The following is a 14595-nucleotide window of genomic DNA, read 5'->3' as shown; positions in this document are numbered from 1 at the left end:
TTCAGTGATTAGATTAGATTATTTTCTCAATATTTTTTTTTTTTACCCTCAGATTCCAGATTTTCAAATAATGGTTGCATCTCAGCCAAATATTGTCTGAGCCTAACAAACCATACATTAATAGAGAGATGATTTATACAACTTTCAGATTTTCAGGTTTTGTGCTCCAGTGTCATATTTAGTAAAGCACCAGCACACCCCTCTCCTCAACAACACACACACTGATGATTTGAGGAATCACTCATGTCACGACTGAAACAGCACTAAATATACAGCTGATAATGTTTAATGTACCTGAGCATTCCTTAAAGACTAATGCTCAGTAAACCTGAGTGTGTGTGTGTGTGTGTGTGTGTGTGTGTATAATGACATGGGTATGACACAGGTATTACAAGGAGAGGGTGACTTATGAGGACATAACCCATGTCCCCATTTTTCAAAACACTTATAAATCATCCAGAATGAGTTTTTTTGAGAAAGTAAAAATGCAGAAAGTTTCCTGTGAGGGTTAGGGTTAGGTGTAGGGTTAGTGAAGGGCCACAGTTTGTACAGTATAAAAACCATTACAGCTATGGGATGAACACACTTTACACAAAAACAAACGTGTGTGTGTGTGAGAGAGAGAGAGAACATATGAGAGTTTCAGTCAGTGAGTGATCATGAGGTCATGAGGTCACCCGTGACAGGAAGTGGCACACAGCAGGTAGATGCATTTCCTCTTTCTTGAGAACATCAAATCCCAGTGGTGTGAAGATTAAATGATGGGAATCTGAAGTGCCTCTGTTTTAAGACTTTCACACACCTTTTTCCAGGATGTGACGGGACAGCATCCGTGGGCTGTTTACCGCAAAGCCAAAAAAGGAAAAAAAAGAAAAGCGCTCTGACCCCAGTTTAAGAAACGAATAAACATGAAATGTGACTTAGTTACACAGTACATGCTACTGGATCACCATGTTTTCTTGATTCTGGAATAGCAATCATTAGTCAATCACTGAGAAATTCAACAATCCGTGTTATTATAGTGTTATTAACGTTTTTATATTGACTATATGTGTCTATATATTTTTTAAATTAAGTTTTAGTTTATTTGGAGCTAAACAAAAGTGAGTAGCGTTGCCTTTGCAAATAGCTGAAATACATTTAGTTCAAGTTTTTTACTTTATTTTAATAAATTTTTTATTTAGTTTCAACTAGTCATATTTTTGTGGTTTCAGTTTACATTAACGATAATAACCCTGACTACAACCTCAAATTGATATATATGAAATTGATATATATTATAATATATATATATATATATATATATATATATGCATTGATGTATAATTTTATAAATATATAGACCCATTTTATCTGTTATAATAACCAATTTTAATAAAAATAAAACAGTTGAGATGAAATCTGATCTTAAATGTTAAATATTTCTGAACTTTATTTTTTATTTTCATTGAATTATACTTGAAGTAACAGATATCCAATATGAAGCATGAAGAATGAAGTATAATAAATTAATATGAATATAGTGTAAATTTCTCCACACTGAAGTGGATCATCTGCACCCACATATATTCAGAAAATATGCGTTCTACTATCTATATGAACAGGAAACAATAAATCAGCGTAATGCATCTTGTGATGTATATACACACTGACGCATGCTGAACTCATGAGCACGGCTTTACACTCATCTACTTCAGCCTGATTCACTTCAAATACAACACTGTAATCCTTTATCACAACATCCCTAATGTTATCATGCCATTGCAACAGGAAAAGCTGATTGGAATGATGTTGCAACCCTAAAACTAAGCTGAATGCCTGATAGCAATATTATTCCAGCATCAACAAGGATGTCTAAATAAGAAAAAAAACACGTCCTCACCCTCAAAGCATCCAAGATGTAGATGTTTTTAGTTTGTTTTATTCATGCAAACAAATCAGCATCACTTATCAATGGATGCTCTGCAGTGAATGGGTGCCGTCAGAATGAGAGTCTGATAAAAACATCACAATAATCCACAGCAGTCCATCAGTCAACATCTGGAGAAGACAGAAGCTGTGTGTTTGTAAAAAAAAACAAATCTATCATCAAGATGTTTTTAACTTCAAACCATTGCTTCTTCTTCATCCACTTCCTCCAGTGGAAAAGTCCCTCTCTTGTTGTCTCTCTCATCGAAATCCACACACTTATTTGTTTAGAGCTGTTTAAACAGTGCTTGATCCGTGCAGATTTCTCTCCTGATTCAGACAAGACCACTCTTTCACTGGAGCAAGGAATATTATGGATAGCGTACTTGTATTTTAGTTGGAAGCAACCATCTCAGTGACAGATTTGTTTCTTACAAACAAACAGTTTTTTGTTTCTCTGATGGACTGGAGTGCTGTGGATTATTGTGATGCTTTTAACAGCTGTTTGGACTCTCATTCTGACGGCACCCATTCACTGCAAAAGATTTATGAATGTGCAATGCTCTTCCGTTGCACTTCTGTATCTCAGCCGCTCTTTCAGTTCTTTGCTTTAATGACAAAAAGAGCCATGTTGTACCTTATTTTGCCAGAGAGTGACGTTCCCGAAGCCTCCGGTTCCCAGCCGCTCCTTCAGTTCCCAGGGGCCACACATCTGCGGCTGCATGGACGGAGGACGGCTCATGACGGGCCCTCGATTACTCACATACAAACCCTACAGAGGAGTACACTATCAGAACAATATCTGTCTATACAACTAATGTTTCACAACTACTTATGTACTAGGACAAGTGTGTATGTGAGTGCAAAGGCTTAGAATTTGTCTTATAACCTGAGCTACATCTGACATCCGATGAGGTCCTTATGATTTTATTTATATATATGTCTATGTGTCCTGTGTGTGCATGTGTGTGTGTGTGTGTGTGTGTGTGTGTGTGTGACATCAATATGAGAAAGTGAACTACTTTTGTGTTCATGTAACTTTCTGATCTCATGTTGGCTACAAAGTATCTTGTACATAAGATCAGTTGTACATAAGACTGTAAAAAATCTGCTGTATTGCATAAGAGAAGTACCTGTAGTTTAGATATGTAAAGCTGTTTATTCAGAATAGACTGTATTTCTGTAATAAAGGTGATTTTACCTGTCAGATTTGATCTGAAAAAACACTCTCCAGAAGACTGTCCTCCGTCTTAGAAGAGATCACTCCTGTGATCTACACACAGCTACTGTTTTCTTTCATTAAATCGGTCAATGCATGTTTTAGGATGGAGTTTGAAAGCAGAAGAGCCTTGAGATGGTTTCTCTACTTCCTGAATCTTGCCTTTCCCGTAAATACTGTGAAAGCGTAGACGAGAAACATCTGAGCTTTCAGTAGGCTCCTATACTCCACACACTACAACACTAGAGAGTGCATGAACTTAGGGAACTATTTTCACTTTCACTATTTGCTCATTAGCATGCATATTGGCTCTTTATTAATACTTACAAAGCAAACTATTCTGACGTTTTGCATTATATTTTAGATCCCTTAATACAAACCTATGCCTAAACGTAACATAGTTAAACTTAACTAACAGTTGATAAGCAGCAAATTATGAATTAAATAAGTTAATAGTTAATAGTCTGTTTATAGTGAGAAGTGATTACACGTTTTATTAGGTCATTATTAGTGTCATTTATTGCAAAGAAAGAGCCACAAACAAACTTTGCAAGCAAAACTTTTAACATAAATTGGTCACACTTTATTTTGGGGACCACTTCTCACTATTGAAAAATTTATAAAATTGATATTTAAATTGAAAATTGATACTTTTTATCGAAAAAGTTTGATAAAAAATTTATAAATTGATAAAAAGTATCAATTTCAATTTAAATATCAATTTTTCAATAGTGAGAAGTGGTCCCCAAAATAAAGTGTGACCAATTTATGTCAAAAGTTTTGCTTGCAAAGTTTGTTTGTGGCTCTTTCTTTGCAATAAATGACACTAATAATGACCTAATAAAACGTGTAATGATAACGATAATACATTGTATCTACAATGCAACTTGCTTATACTCAACAATTTGCTATAAATGACTAATAATATTAATGCATAAATCATGTTTTAATGTTTCATCTATCTTATAACATGTAAAGTCATTTTAAACTTTCAGGCCATGCTTTCTCAAGCCAGTCTCAAAGTTTGTAATGATAATTATTTCTGGTTTTTAATGCACGAGTAAAATTGCCACTGAAACGGCATTGCTAGATGTTCCTAAAAGCTATATTTTAAATCAGAATCACTACAGATACTGTATGTTGTGCATTGTATAAATGTCCATTGCGTTTCCTCCTCCATCTCTCACGCTTGAACCACTGCTGCATCCTGTTGGGATCATTTCTCCAAAAGAGTGAGTTCCTGTGGTGCCAGATATAACCCTTCTCAGCCTTGAAAGCTGAAGTTTCCTTCATTTGTTGTTTTTCTTCTGTCGAAGGATTGACGTTTGAATACCAATTTCTACATAATTTTCACATACTATTGGACCTTGCTAAAAATGTCAAGAGTTCATGTTTGATTTAATACAATTGCGTGCATGTCCTCAATAGAAAACAAAATCAGTATTAAAATACTTTTTTTTTATTATGGCATAAGATGATCTGACTGGGTCTCAGAGCTCTTAGGAGACACCTACTTCACTGCCCTTTTTTCATTTTACAGGCCCATTTTCAGTTTACAAGATCGGCTGTGACCCTAAATAACCACGGTGGGATGATGCTAAGCCTGAAGTCCTGTAGCATTATGACTGAATTGGATCTTTTGGCTAGTTTGTCCTGAGCGATGCAGAATGTCTCAGATGTGGCCGGTGGAAATATGTCATCGCTGAGTAAATAAACAGCAGTGGGGTAAACAACTAATAAATCTTCTTAATCAGATGCTCTTAAGGATCACATGTTGCCGCATCTGAGACATTCTAGAGGTCACTTGCGTCCGCTCACGGATGTCTGGGTGTGAGTGATGAAGATGGCGTAGATGTGACGTCATGAAGCTCCGGTTTATACAGATGTTTCCTTTGATTGTGCATAATACTTGAGGAAACAAGGAGATAATCTGAGTGTAACATTAATCGGATAATAAACATGTTTGAGTCATATAATACTAACTCACTGACTTCACGAAGAGCACTACCTGTATGACATAAGAAGTTATCTTAATTGACTCCCAGAATGCATTGCGCAGAATAAATTATGCAGTTGCTTTGTTTTAAAGTCGTTGTTTTTATCTGCCAATTCTTGTGTCAGCAGTAGCACAACAAAAAGAGCAAATAAAATGGCTATTGTTACAATTAATGAAAATAAATTAAATTGAATTGTTACCATTGTTGTGATTCACATGATGAATGTTTAAGTCTGTGTGTGACTTCAGCAAATTACCACTCACTATTTAAGGATTTTATAAAAAGCATATCAAGGTATTTATGAATAATAAAATCTAAAAAAGGTCATTATTAAACACACACACAAAAAACGCTTTAATTAAAAGATTAACATTTTATAAAAGCTACCTATTTATTACTTTTCTTTAAATCAAATAACTCTGATTTCATGGTGCATTTCTCCATTAATAGAGAGAAAATTATAGTAACATAAATACGCTAATCACTATTATGGTGAGCTAAAAAACAAAAAACAAGATAAACCTGGCAATTAGCAACATATTAGTGCACTGCTGCCTCTCACTGGTTTATTAATGTCATTGGTTCCTTTGTGGCTACTTGAATATTTTAAGTAAGTGTCACTCAAAACAGTAAGTAAATTGTTTTATTTGCCTTGAAAGTAGCTGAAACTTAATAAAACCTAGTATGTATAACAACTAAGTACAGATAACTAATTAAATCTAAGTAAGGTAAACTATTGGATTTAACAGTGTAGTTTGGCATTGTCTTCTAGAATTGTTGGCTCATAGAAAATTGCTCGCTTGCCTATTAATAAAGTAAGTACTGTTTATCTCACAGTATTAGTTTGGGCTTGCAGTTAAATTCAGAGAGAGAGAAAAAAAAGCCAAAATAGCCAGTTTATTGTTATTTAACAATAGCCAGATAATTGTCTGTTATTTAGCCAGATAATTGTTATTATCTCGTAATTTTGTCTTTTTCGTTTTCAGAATTTCGAGAGATATAAACTCAGAATTCAGATTCCGAATTTACAACTCTCGAAATAATCGCTTCATAATAATATCGCGACTGTTTTTTCTAATAAATAGGATAAATAAAATAAGGCACTTCTTGCCCATTCCCCACCACCCCCTCACAATTCAGTTTATCCTTCTTCTTTTTTTTATCACAATTGCCGGTAAATATCTCACGATTCAGATTTTTTTTCTCAGAATTGCGAAAAAGTCTGAATTGTGAGATAAAAAGTATACTGAAAAAATTTATTAATTGAATTTACTAAATGTTTTTATGGTAGCTAAGTAGTTACAATCAATTTATTTTAGTGATATTTAAATAAACTAATTTAGTTTAGTAACTTTCAGCTAAATGTGTTTATTTAATTGATTGCAACCACTTACCATAAAAAATAGTAGGCCTATTTATTTATTTATTTTTTGTTTTTTACTTTAAAATAACTGACTCTTGATGTTGTCTAATTCAAGATTCAAGATTTTTATTCGTCACATACAAAATTATATATAGCACATATAACCAGCAGTGAAATGTGAGAAATTATTTCAATGCAATGCGTACATTGAGTATATTTTTCACGTGCCCACATACTTATGTTGAGTATTAGCCTACATCACAGACATGCATGTCATTATACTCACTGATCTCACACACTTATATCGGGCAGTCCTGTCCCTCTCCCCGCCCCGCATCAGCATCATCACTTCCGAAATAAATACCCCGAGATTCACGAGCTCAGACACACAGACACGGAGGAGATAGATCCGGAGAGACGCTTTATTTCGGATTAAGACGCATTCACGCGCACTGAGGAGGAAGCGGAGTACAGCGCGCTTGTTTCGGGAGGTGAGACGCGAACACACGCGCTATTTCATGCTTAAACAAGTTTCGTTTCATGCGTTTGAGTCCAGAACAGCGCAGTGCTTCAAAACACACAGAGCTGCCTTCCTAGACAGCAGCATTTTTTTAGGGGGGCATCACGTTCCGATCCGGAAAACACCTGATGCAGGAAAACATGCATCAGTCATAGTGTGTAGCGAACTGGGATTTGAGACACCACAGAGTACGCATTTATTTAAGTTATATATTCTACAAAATTGCATATTAAATGACTTTTGACAGTTAATACACAGTAAACACGTAAACATTTACAGTAGGCTATTATTTATACTTGTTAAAGGCTCTTAAAATTGACTAATTTCTTGAAATGTAAGTTCATGTATTCAGGTTGATTGAGGATTGAATGATACTACATTTTACACACACACACACACACACACACACACACACACACACACACACGCACACACACACACACACACACGCACACACACACACACACACATACACACACACACACACACGTCATATTTCATATTTCTGGTTACCTATCATTTTAACAGTGCATAATATATGCCAAACTGAGCATTTGTTTAATAAAACCTTACTTACATACAGGTAGTAGGCTATAATAGTATACACACTGGGATTTGAGACACTGCCAAATAATTATGCATTTATTGTGCATATACTACAAACTTATAGCATGTGAAATATATATAATACACTGTAAAATTGTACACATGCAATTGTTTCCTTAAGCAGCTATTTATATCCGATTCTTTCAATTACTCATTTTATATTTGTAAATTGAAAGATTGATTCAGTCATATTAATATTAAAATTTTAATTTTTTTTATACATTGTAAAATTTGTAAATGTGAAGTTGTTGCCTTTAAACGTGTGATTGGAGCAGCTCTGTATATTCAGGTTGATCTGGTTTGGTTTGAGTCAAACGTGTTAATTTAAGTTTAACCTCAAGGAGCACTTTGTATTTCCACAGTTTGTGTATAAAATGCATGTAGAGTTTTGGTTCTGTGCTTGTGATCTGCTTACTCTAGTACACTGCAGTCATCAGACTCTTGCAGTACAGACTATAATTCATGTTCACTCCTTCAGACTCGTGTGACGTTAACTTTCAGGAATTTGTTATTCCTCGAATAACTCTCTGCTGTGTGTAAATCCGCTCTTATCTCCTGAGCTACGAAACCGCATGCTTGTGCCGTGAACGTCCAGCACTGTGCGTCTAAAAACGTCATTCGTATGAAAGATACCGTGTGTCAGACACACTTTAAGACCGATCCTAATCTAAAGACGGTTGCAGTGTTAACCCACCAGACCAGAATGACTACAAACCGCCTCTGGCTTTTATTAAGATCCCAGTTGTGGTGAATGTTTGCAGTCGGCTCACAGTCAGCACATCTACAGCACGCTCTAATGCATAAGATCTGTGCTTTACAGACACACTGCTGTGTTGGTGGCTCTTTGCTGGTTTGAGTCAGATTCCTTTTACGCTGCTCATACAGTATCTCACCAGGTCTGCTCGTGCTGACGTTAACATGCTAGTTGTTTTTGCTTCAAATTGCAGGCAGCTTCTCTTATCCTGCGCCGGTTCAGCCCTCGAATTTATCGAACGCTTACAGATGGACAGATGCAGGACAGATAGACAGACTCGTAATGAGGACGCTGTGTGTGTGTGTGTCTCTTTCTGTGGTGACTCAGCTTCACTCTTTTACAAGCTTTTCAACTCACTCATCACGTTTGCAGCAATCTATTCCTTTATTGTTCTCTCCCACGTGTTTCCGTCTAATGGACAATGGTGCTGTGTTCTGCTTTTAGGGCCAACAGTAAGGATCAGATTTCTCACACACAAATGTGTGCATGTTAATATCAAATGCTGCATGCTCTCCCTTTGCAACATTGAAACAACTTGTTTTTTTCCAGTAAAGACATCCTTAAAACAAGATTTGGGAGGAGTAATTGATACAGGATATTAAGACTTGTTTTGTTACATTTAAAGATTTGTGATGACTATGATTTTTATGCTTAAAATGCTGTGAATTCAAGACTAATGATTCTGCATTAGCTTGTATTCAAGATGCATGTACTGAATGCTTTATAAGTTGTGCAGTGTTAACTCTCTGGTGAATATGTCTCGTTTTAAAGTATGTTTTAGACAGTAAGCTGAAAAAAATAGTCTCAAGTTTGAGGATTATATTCGAAGAGAAAATACTTTTACAAAAATAAAATGTTTAAGGATGAATAACTTTAAGACTTAAGTATGAGGGTGAAATTTTTAGACAAAAACACTCAGGTTTGAGTTTGAAGACGTCTGAAGACAGAAATACTGTTAAGTGCGAAGTTCAAGATGTTCGAAGACTAAAATTGCTCTTAAGCTTGAGATCGAAGAAGTTTGAAGCCTAAAAATACTCAAGATGCTCAAAACTGCTCAAGTTTGAGGTTGAAGTCTGAAGACTAAACTGGTTTTAATGTGAGGTTGAAGAAGTTTAAATACTAAAATACTCTTAAGTTTGAGCTTGAGATGTTTGAAGACGAAAATACTTATTTTGAAGGTTGAATTTTGCAGTCAGAAATTCTCAAATTTGAAAACTTTGAAAGGTTGAGGCTTAAATGTATAGACTAAAACACTTCAGGTTTGAGTTTGAAGTCAAAAATACTGTTAAGTTTGACGCTCAGGATGTCCGAAGACTAAAAATACTCTTAAGTTTGAGATTAAAGAACTGTAAGGCAAAAATACTCAAGTTTGAGTTTGAAGAAGTTTGAAATGAGGTCAAAGAAATTTAAAGATAGAAATACTTTTAAGTTTGAAGTTCAAGATGTTTTAAGACTAAAAATACTCTTAAGCCTGAGATTGAAGAAGCTTAAAGACAAAATACTCAAGTTTGACAGAGAAGTTTAAAGCCTAAAAGTACTGATGTTTGATATTGAAAAAGTTTATAAACAAAAACTACTCAAGTTTGAGATAAAAAAAAAATCTTAAAATAGTCAAGTTTGCAGTCAAAATTATTCAGAATTGTATAGACAAAATAAGTCAAGTTTGAGGTTGAAGTCTGAAGACTAAAATACTCTTAAGTTTGAGGCTGAGGAAGTTTAAGACTAAGGTTGTAGGAAAAATACTCTTAAGTTTGAGATCGAAGAAGCTTGAAGACAAAATACTCAAATTTGACAGAGAAGACATTTGAAGCCTAAAAATCCTGAAGTTTGAGGTTGAAAAATCTGAAAACTAATAACAGTCAAGTTTGAAGTTGAAGTTTGCAGTCAAAAATACTCAGAATTTTATCCACAAAAAAAACTCTGTTTGAGGTTGAGGTCTGAAGACTAAAATGCTCTCAAGGTTGGGGTTTAAGAAGTTTAAAGTCTAAAATACTCTTAAGTTTGATGCTGAGCAAGTTTAAGACTAAGGTTGTAGACAAAATACTCTTAAGTTTGAGGCCGTTGCCAGTCTGTGGTTTTATATGTAAGTGACTCATAAAGAGAGAGTTCATACTGACTCATGAGAGCTGCTGCATATTGTGGATGAGGTCAAATAATAAGGAGAACGGAAGGAAAGGGAGAAGAGAGGGAAACAGAAAGAAAAGCGGGTGAGGTTTTACAGCTGTATCATTCTGCAGACGCTCGGCTCGCATCAGGTCAGACAGATCCGCTTGTGTTGTTTCTCTTGAGTCTGTGTGTGTGTGTGTGTGTGTGTGTGTGTTCTCTCTCTCATGTCAGCTGGGTCCATATGTTTCCTGCACACTATGGTCTCTGTAACGTTTAACGCCCTTTATGAACATGCAACTAACCGCTGCATTAAACTGCACGAGTGCTTACTTCATGTGCATGAGTTTTTGTGTTTGCATTTAACGCCAACGTAGCGGCAGATGTGTTTATTCTGACAAATAAACAAATACAAGTGACTCACACACTGACATATAGTGATCTTGGAAGAATTTGATGAGAAATGAAACGATTCTTGGGGGATTTTCCTATGGAGAAGCATCCGAGAAAGATTTTGATTCACAGTGGTGTTTAAGAGAAGCAGTTGTGACAGGGATTTTTTCCACCTTAATCCGTCAGTGCTGATTGAATAATAATTGTTAAAAATGTATAACCGTTGCGCTGAGGAGTGCTGGAAAAACTGGTTTAAGTTGTAATCTAATAGACACAGTGTGTATTATACTGTTTTTGGATTTGGCCCTTGAAATGTTGATTAAGGGAATAATTTTATTAATGAGTTTTTTTTTACATTAGTTGCATGAATTTCATATACTCTACATGTGTTTTATATCCAAACATATATTACTATTTAATAGTTTTACATATCAGAAGCACTCCATTGTTCTCTCATGTCACACATATGTTTACAAGACACCCATACACATCCTGTCTGGCTTTATTAGACACACACACACACACACACACACAATACGGTTACACCTTCTTTGAGCCACTGTGTGTGTGTGTGTGTGTGAGATGTGGCTGTGCATGACTAATTTCTTTCAGAAGCAGAGACTCTTTTCTCTGTTTTGTGGTCATTGTTAGAGTCTCTGTTCCTCAGGGGACGCTCACAATGTCAGACGAAAGAAAAACAGATCATAAAGCCATTAAACCCTTTCTTTGTTTAGACTGAAAAAGGCCAACACATTACCACAAAACTCGGTTTCGAAGTGGAAACAGACTGTCATTGCATTTCTGCTGATGCCATGGCACATTTTTGTTAGTTGGTATTCAATTTATAGTTTTTATTTTTCCATTTAAGATTTAGTGAAATATTTTTAGAACTTCTGTTGAATATTTTTTTTATGTTTCTATTTATGTGTTTTATTGCTTTAGTTCATTTTTTCCATTAAGATATGAAAGAGCATCATATGAGAAACAACATTCTTCCGTGAAATATGTAACAAATCTTTTTGTTTTGCAGGAGAGAAACCTTCAGGTCAACATGAATTTATTACTAAACCTGATGCTGCAGCTTCTAACTGCTCTGCTCTGTGCTGCAGATCCTACAGTAAGTGTGTGTGTGTGTGTGTGTGTGTGTTTAAGAGAGATGTACAGTAAACGGATTATACAGTATCTGGATTGAACAACATTCTGCATTTCCGACAGGTGCTGAATATCAGACAGAAGAGAGGCACGCGCACATATAGAGGTGAGTTTTATTCTTTTAACTTGAATTGAATTGAAATGTATTTGACAAGTTTATAAAATTGTACAAAATACAAGTATTCCATACACTTTAGAAAAAACTGTCGAGGATAAAAACACAATAAAGCCCTTGGCTTGTTTCCATTGCGGCCTTCGATGTTAAATATAAAGGTTATGTGTACGTGCAGAATAGACAGAACAAACAGTATCTCCTAATCATAATTTATCACATCAATAAAAATCTACTTTTTAACAATATAGTAGAGATAATTCACCAAAAATACAAATCACAACTGATAATAAACATCCCACTAAATGTAATTATCTATGAAGATTCGGGAGGAGCGCGTCAGATACTTAGCCTAATCATCACAGGTGGACCACAATCAAGTAATCAATCCCACAGTATAAATATCGCTGACTTACCTCTATCCATTGACGGTTTATCAGCATTTTGGTCCGCATGCACCATGTCCCAAAATCGAGATTCCTCGTCAGAAGACTCATCCAGCTCTTCCCCAGGCCCATCACTGCAGCCAGCCGGCTCCAAAGCCACCCCTTCCCGGCGTGGCAACCAAATCGAGCCCCAGGCTCCAACCCGCGGGCGCGGTACGGCGCGAGCAGCTACTCGCCTCCCAAGACGCCTAGGCCTACCTTCGCCGCCTCCGGCGAGAACCGCGGCCGACTCCCCTGCGTCCTCCTACCGCTCGGCCAGGCATACGATTCCGCCAATCGACAAATGGACGGTGTCGAGTCTGAGGCAGGCCCTGTCCAAAAACGACATCACACCATCAAGCAAGTTAAACAAATCCGAACTGTATGACTTGTATACAAAAAATCTAAATAATAACATTTCTCCCCAGTCTACCCCCGTACCAAAGAAACGGCAAAAGAAAGGAGTACCTCAGAATTCGCCTCAAAGCACTCCACCATCCTCCGCCGCTAGGCCTAGCTCGCAGCGGCCATCAAGCCGTAGCAAGAGGCCTTCAGCAAGCCTAGGCCGCGCCCCGGTTCCAACCGCAAGGGCGCTCGCTACGTCGCCCGGAGCTCAGCCTCCGTCCGCGGCTCCAATTCCAACAGCTCAGGGCGCCGAAGCCCAAGGAGGCTCCTGGCCGCCTCCTCCACCCATCGCAGCCCCTCCATACGGAACTTTCTATACCAACACCGCAGCCCAGGCAAGCGCTTGGCCGAACAGTTCGCCACATACAGCGCCGCCTCCCGCTTCCTCCAGCTTCGCGCCCGCGGTCCAAGCTAGCGCCTGGTCGAACTGGCTGTCACACAATGCCCCGCCTCCCGCTCTACCGAGCTCCGAGCCCGCCGCTCATGCTAACGCTTGGCCGAACTGGCCGCCTTACACAGCCTCGACTTTAGCCCACCCCAGCTTCGGGCCCGCGGCCCAAGCAACTGCCTGGCCATACTGGCCGCCCAACCCAGCCCCGCAACCCGCGGCCTCAAACTCCGGGCCCGCGGCTCAAGCAAGCGCTTGGCCGCAATCGCTGCCAAACACAGCTCCGCCCCCAGTGGTCGCCACCACCCTCCTCCAAGCGAAATCCCCCCATTCACTCTTCACTGCTACACCAATGCCCATCCCATCAAACGCTGTCGCCCTCGAACCTCCCCAAGTGACCCACAGCATTCGGGCACAGATATTAGCAGGTGCGGATGTAGATCTCTCGTCTCTCCTTTCTCTCCTGCCCACATCCGATTCAAACCGCCAAATAGACTGCGGGGACTTCTCAGTCACGCTAAAAAATTCAAATCCCCTTTCATCTCGACTTCTCTCCTTCTCCGAATTCACCATCGCATTCAACCGCTACACCGAGATTATCTGCTCAGCCTTCCCCCACAGGCGACGCGAACTAAACGATTATCTGTCTATAATAGCCGAACTCGCGCTGTCCTACGGAGGGGGGCACTTCTACACCTACCACAAGCTTTTTTCCGCTAAATGTGCCATCCGAATAGCTCAGTGGAACCAGTGCCCTTACTGGGGAGCGATCGACTCCGACTTGCACAGTCGCGTATTCCTAGGCTGTAGGAGCATTTCGTGCGCAATCTGCAGGTCCGTGGCTCACTCCACCACAACCTGCCCACAAATAAACCCGGACGCAACTCAACACTCTCTTACTCCCCCGGCAAAATCCACCAGCTATGTCCCAAAATCAGTTACCGCAGCAAACTCACGCCTAGCCCAACCAGGAGAAGAAAGCACCCAGCTATGTATCGCCTTCAACAACGGGAAATGCATCAGACAGCATTGCCGCTATCTACACTCCTGCAAGTTCTGTGGCGGTGCTCATGCACGCATAGTTTGCCCCGTGCATAAAGCCGTAAATAAAAAATCTAAAAATTACCTATCGACTCCTGTGAATATTTTTCGCATGACCATTGAACTAGCACACCATCCCGACAAAGAATTTACTAATTATCTCCTGTCTGGTCTCAAACACGGTTTTAACCCGGGCGTCGTTTGCGAGC

The 14595-nt window shown here is 38.3% G+C and overlaps 2 protein-coding genes across 7 annotated transcripts in view; one reads left to right on the top strand and one right to left on the bottom strand.

The window, feature by feature from the left end:
* The window catches only part of LOC113052773 (inhibitor of nuclear factor kappa-B kinase subunit beta-like), a 34282-nt gene extending 27380 nt beyond the window's left edge, over positions 1-6902 (bottom strand). Inside the window, exons 1-3 of one of the 4 annotated variants that reach the window (XM_026217206.1) lie at positions 6774-6902; positions 3110-3303; positions 2546-2680 (exon numbers count right to left, since the gene is read on the bottom strand). In XM_026217206.1, coding sequence (XP_026072991.1) covers positions 2546-2650 — 105 coding nt within the window. In that variant the 5' untranslated portion in view covers positions 2651-2680; positions 3110-3303; positions 6774-6902. Of the gene's footprint in view, positions 1-802; positions 838-2545; positions 2681-3109; positions 3636-6773 lie in introns of those variants that run through there. The other 3 variants (XM_026217204.1, XM_026217205.1, XM_026217207.1) reach the window with 3 other exon arrangements.
* LOC113052774 (tissue-type plasminogen activator) overlaps positions 6846-14595 on the top strand; it is a 24372-nt gene continuing 16622 nt past the window's right edge. Inside the window, exons 1-3 of one of the 3 annotated variants that reach the window (XM_026217210.1) lie at positions 6846-6978; positions 11894-11980; positions 12079-12121. In XM_026217210.1, the coding sequence (XP_026072995.1) occupies positions 11915-11980; positions 12079-12121 (109 nt within the window). In that variant the 5' untranslated portion in view covers positions 6846-6978; positions 11894-11914. Of the gene's footprint in view, positions 6979-10598; positions 10623-11625; positions 11689-11893; positions 11981-12078; positions 12122-14595 lie in introns of those variants that run through there. The other 2 variants (XM_026217211.1, XM_026217209.1) reach the window with 2 other exon arrangements.

This window comes from Carassius auratus, chromosome 33 (genome assembly GCF_003368295.1).
Source record: "Carassius auratus strain Wakin chromosome 33, ASM336829v1, whole genome shotgun sequence".
Classification (NCBI taxonomy): domain Eukaryota; kingdom Metazoa; phylum Chordata; class Actinopteri; order Cypriniformes; family Cyprinidae; genus Carassius; species Carassius auratus.
The sequence above is the reverse complement of the archived record's forward strand: the minus strand, read 5'-3'. Positions and strand labels throughout refer to the sequence as shown.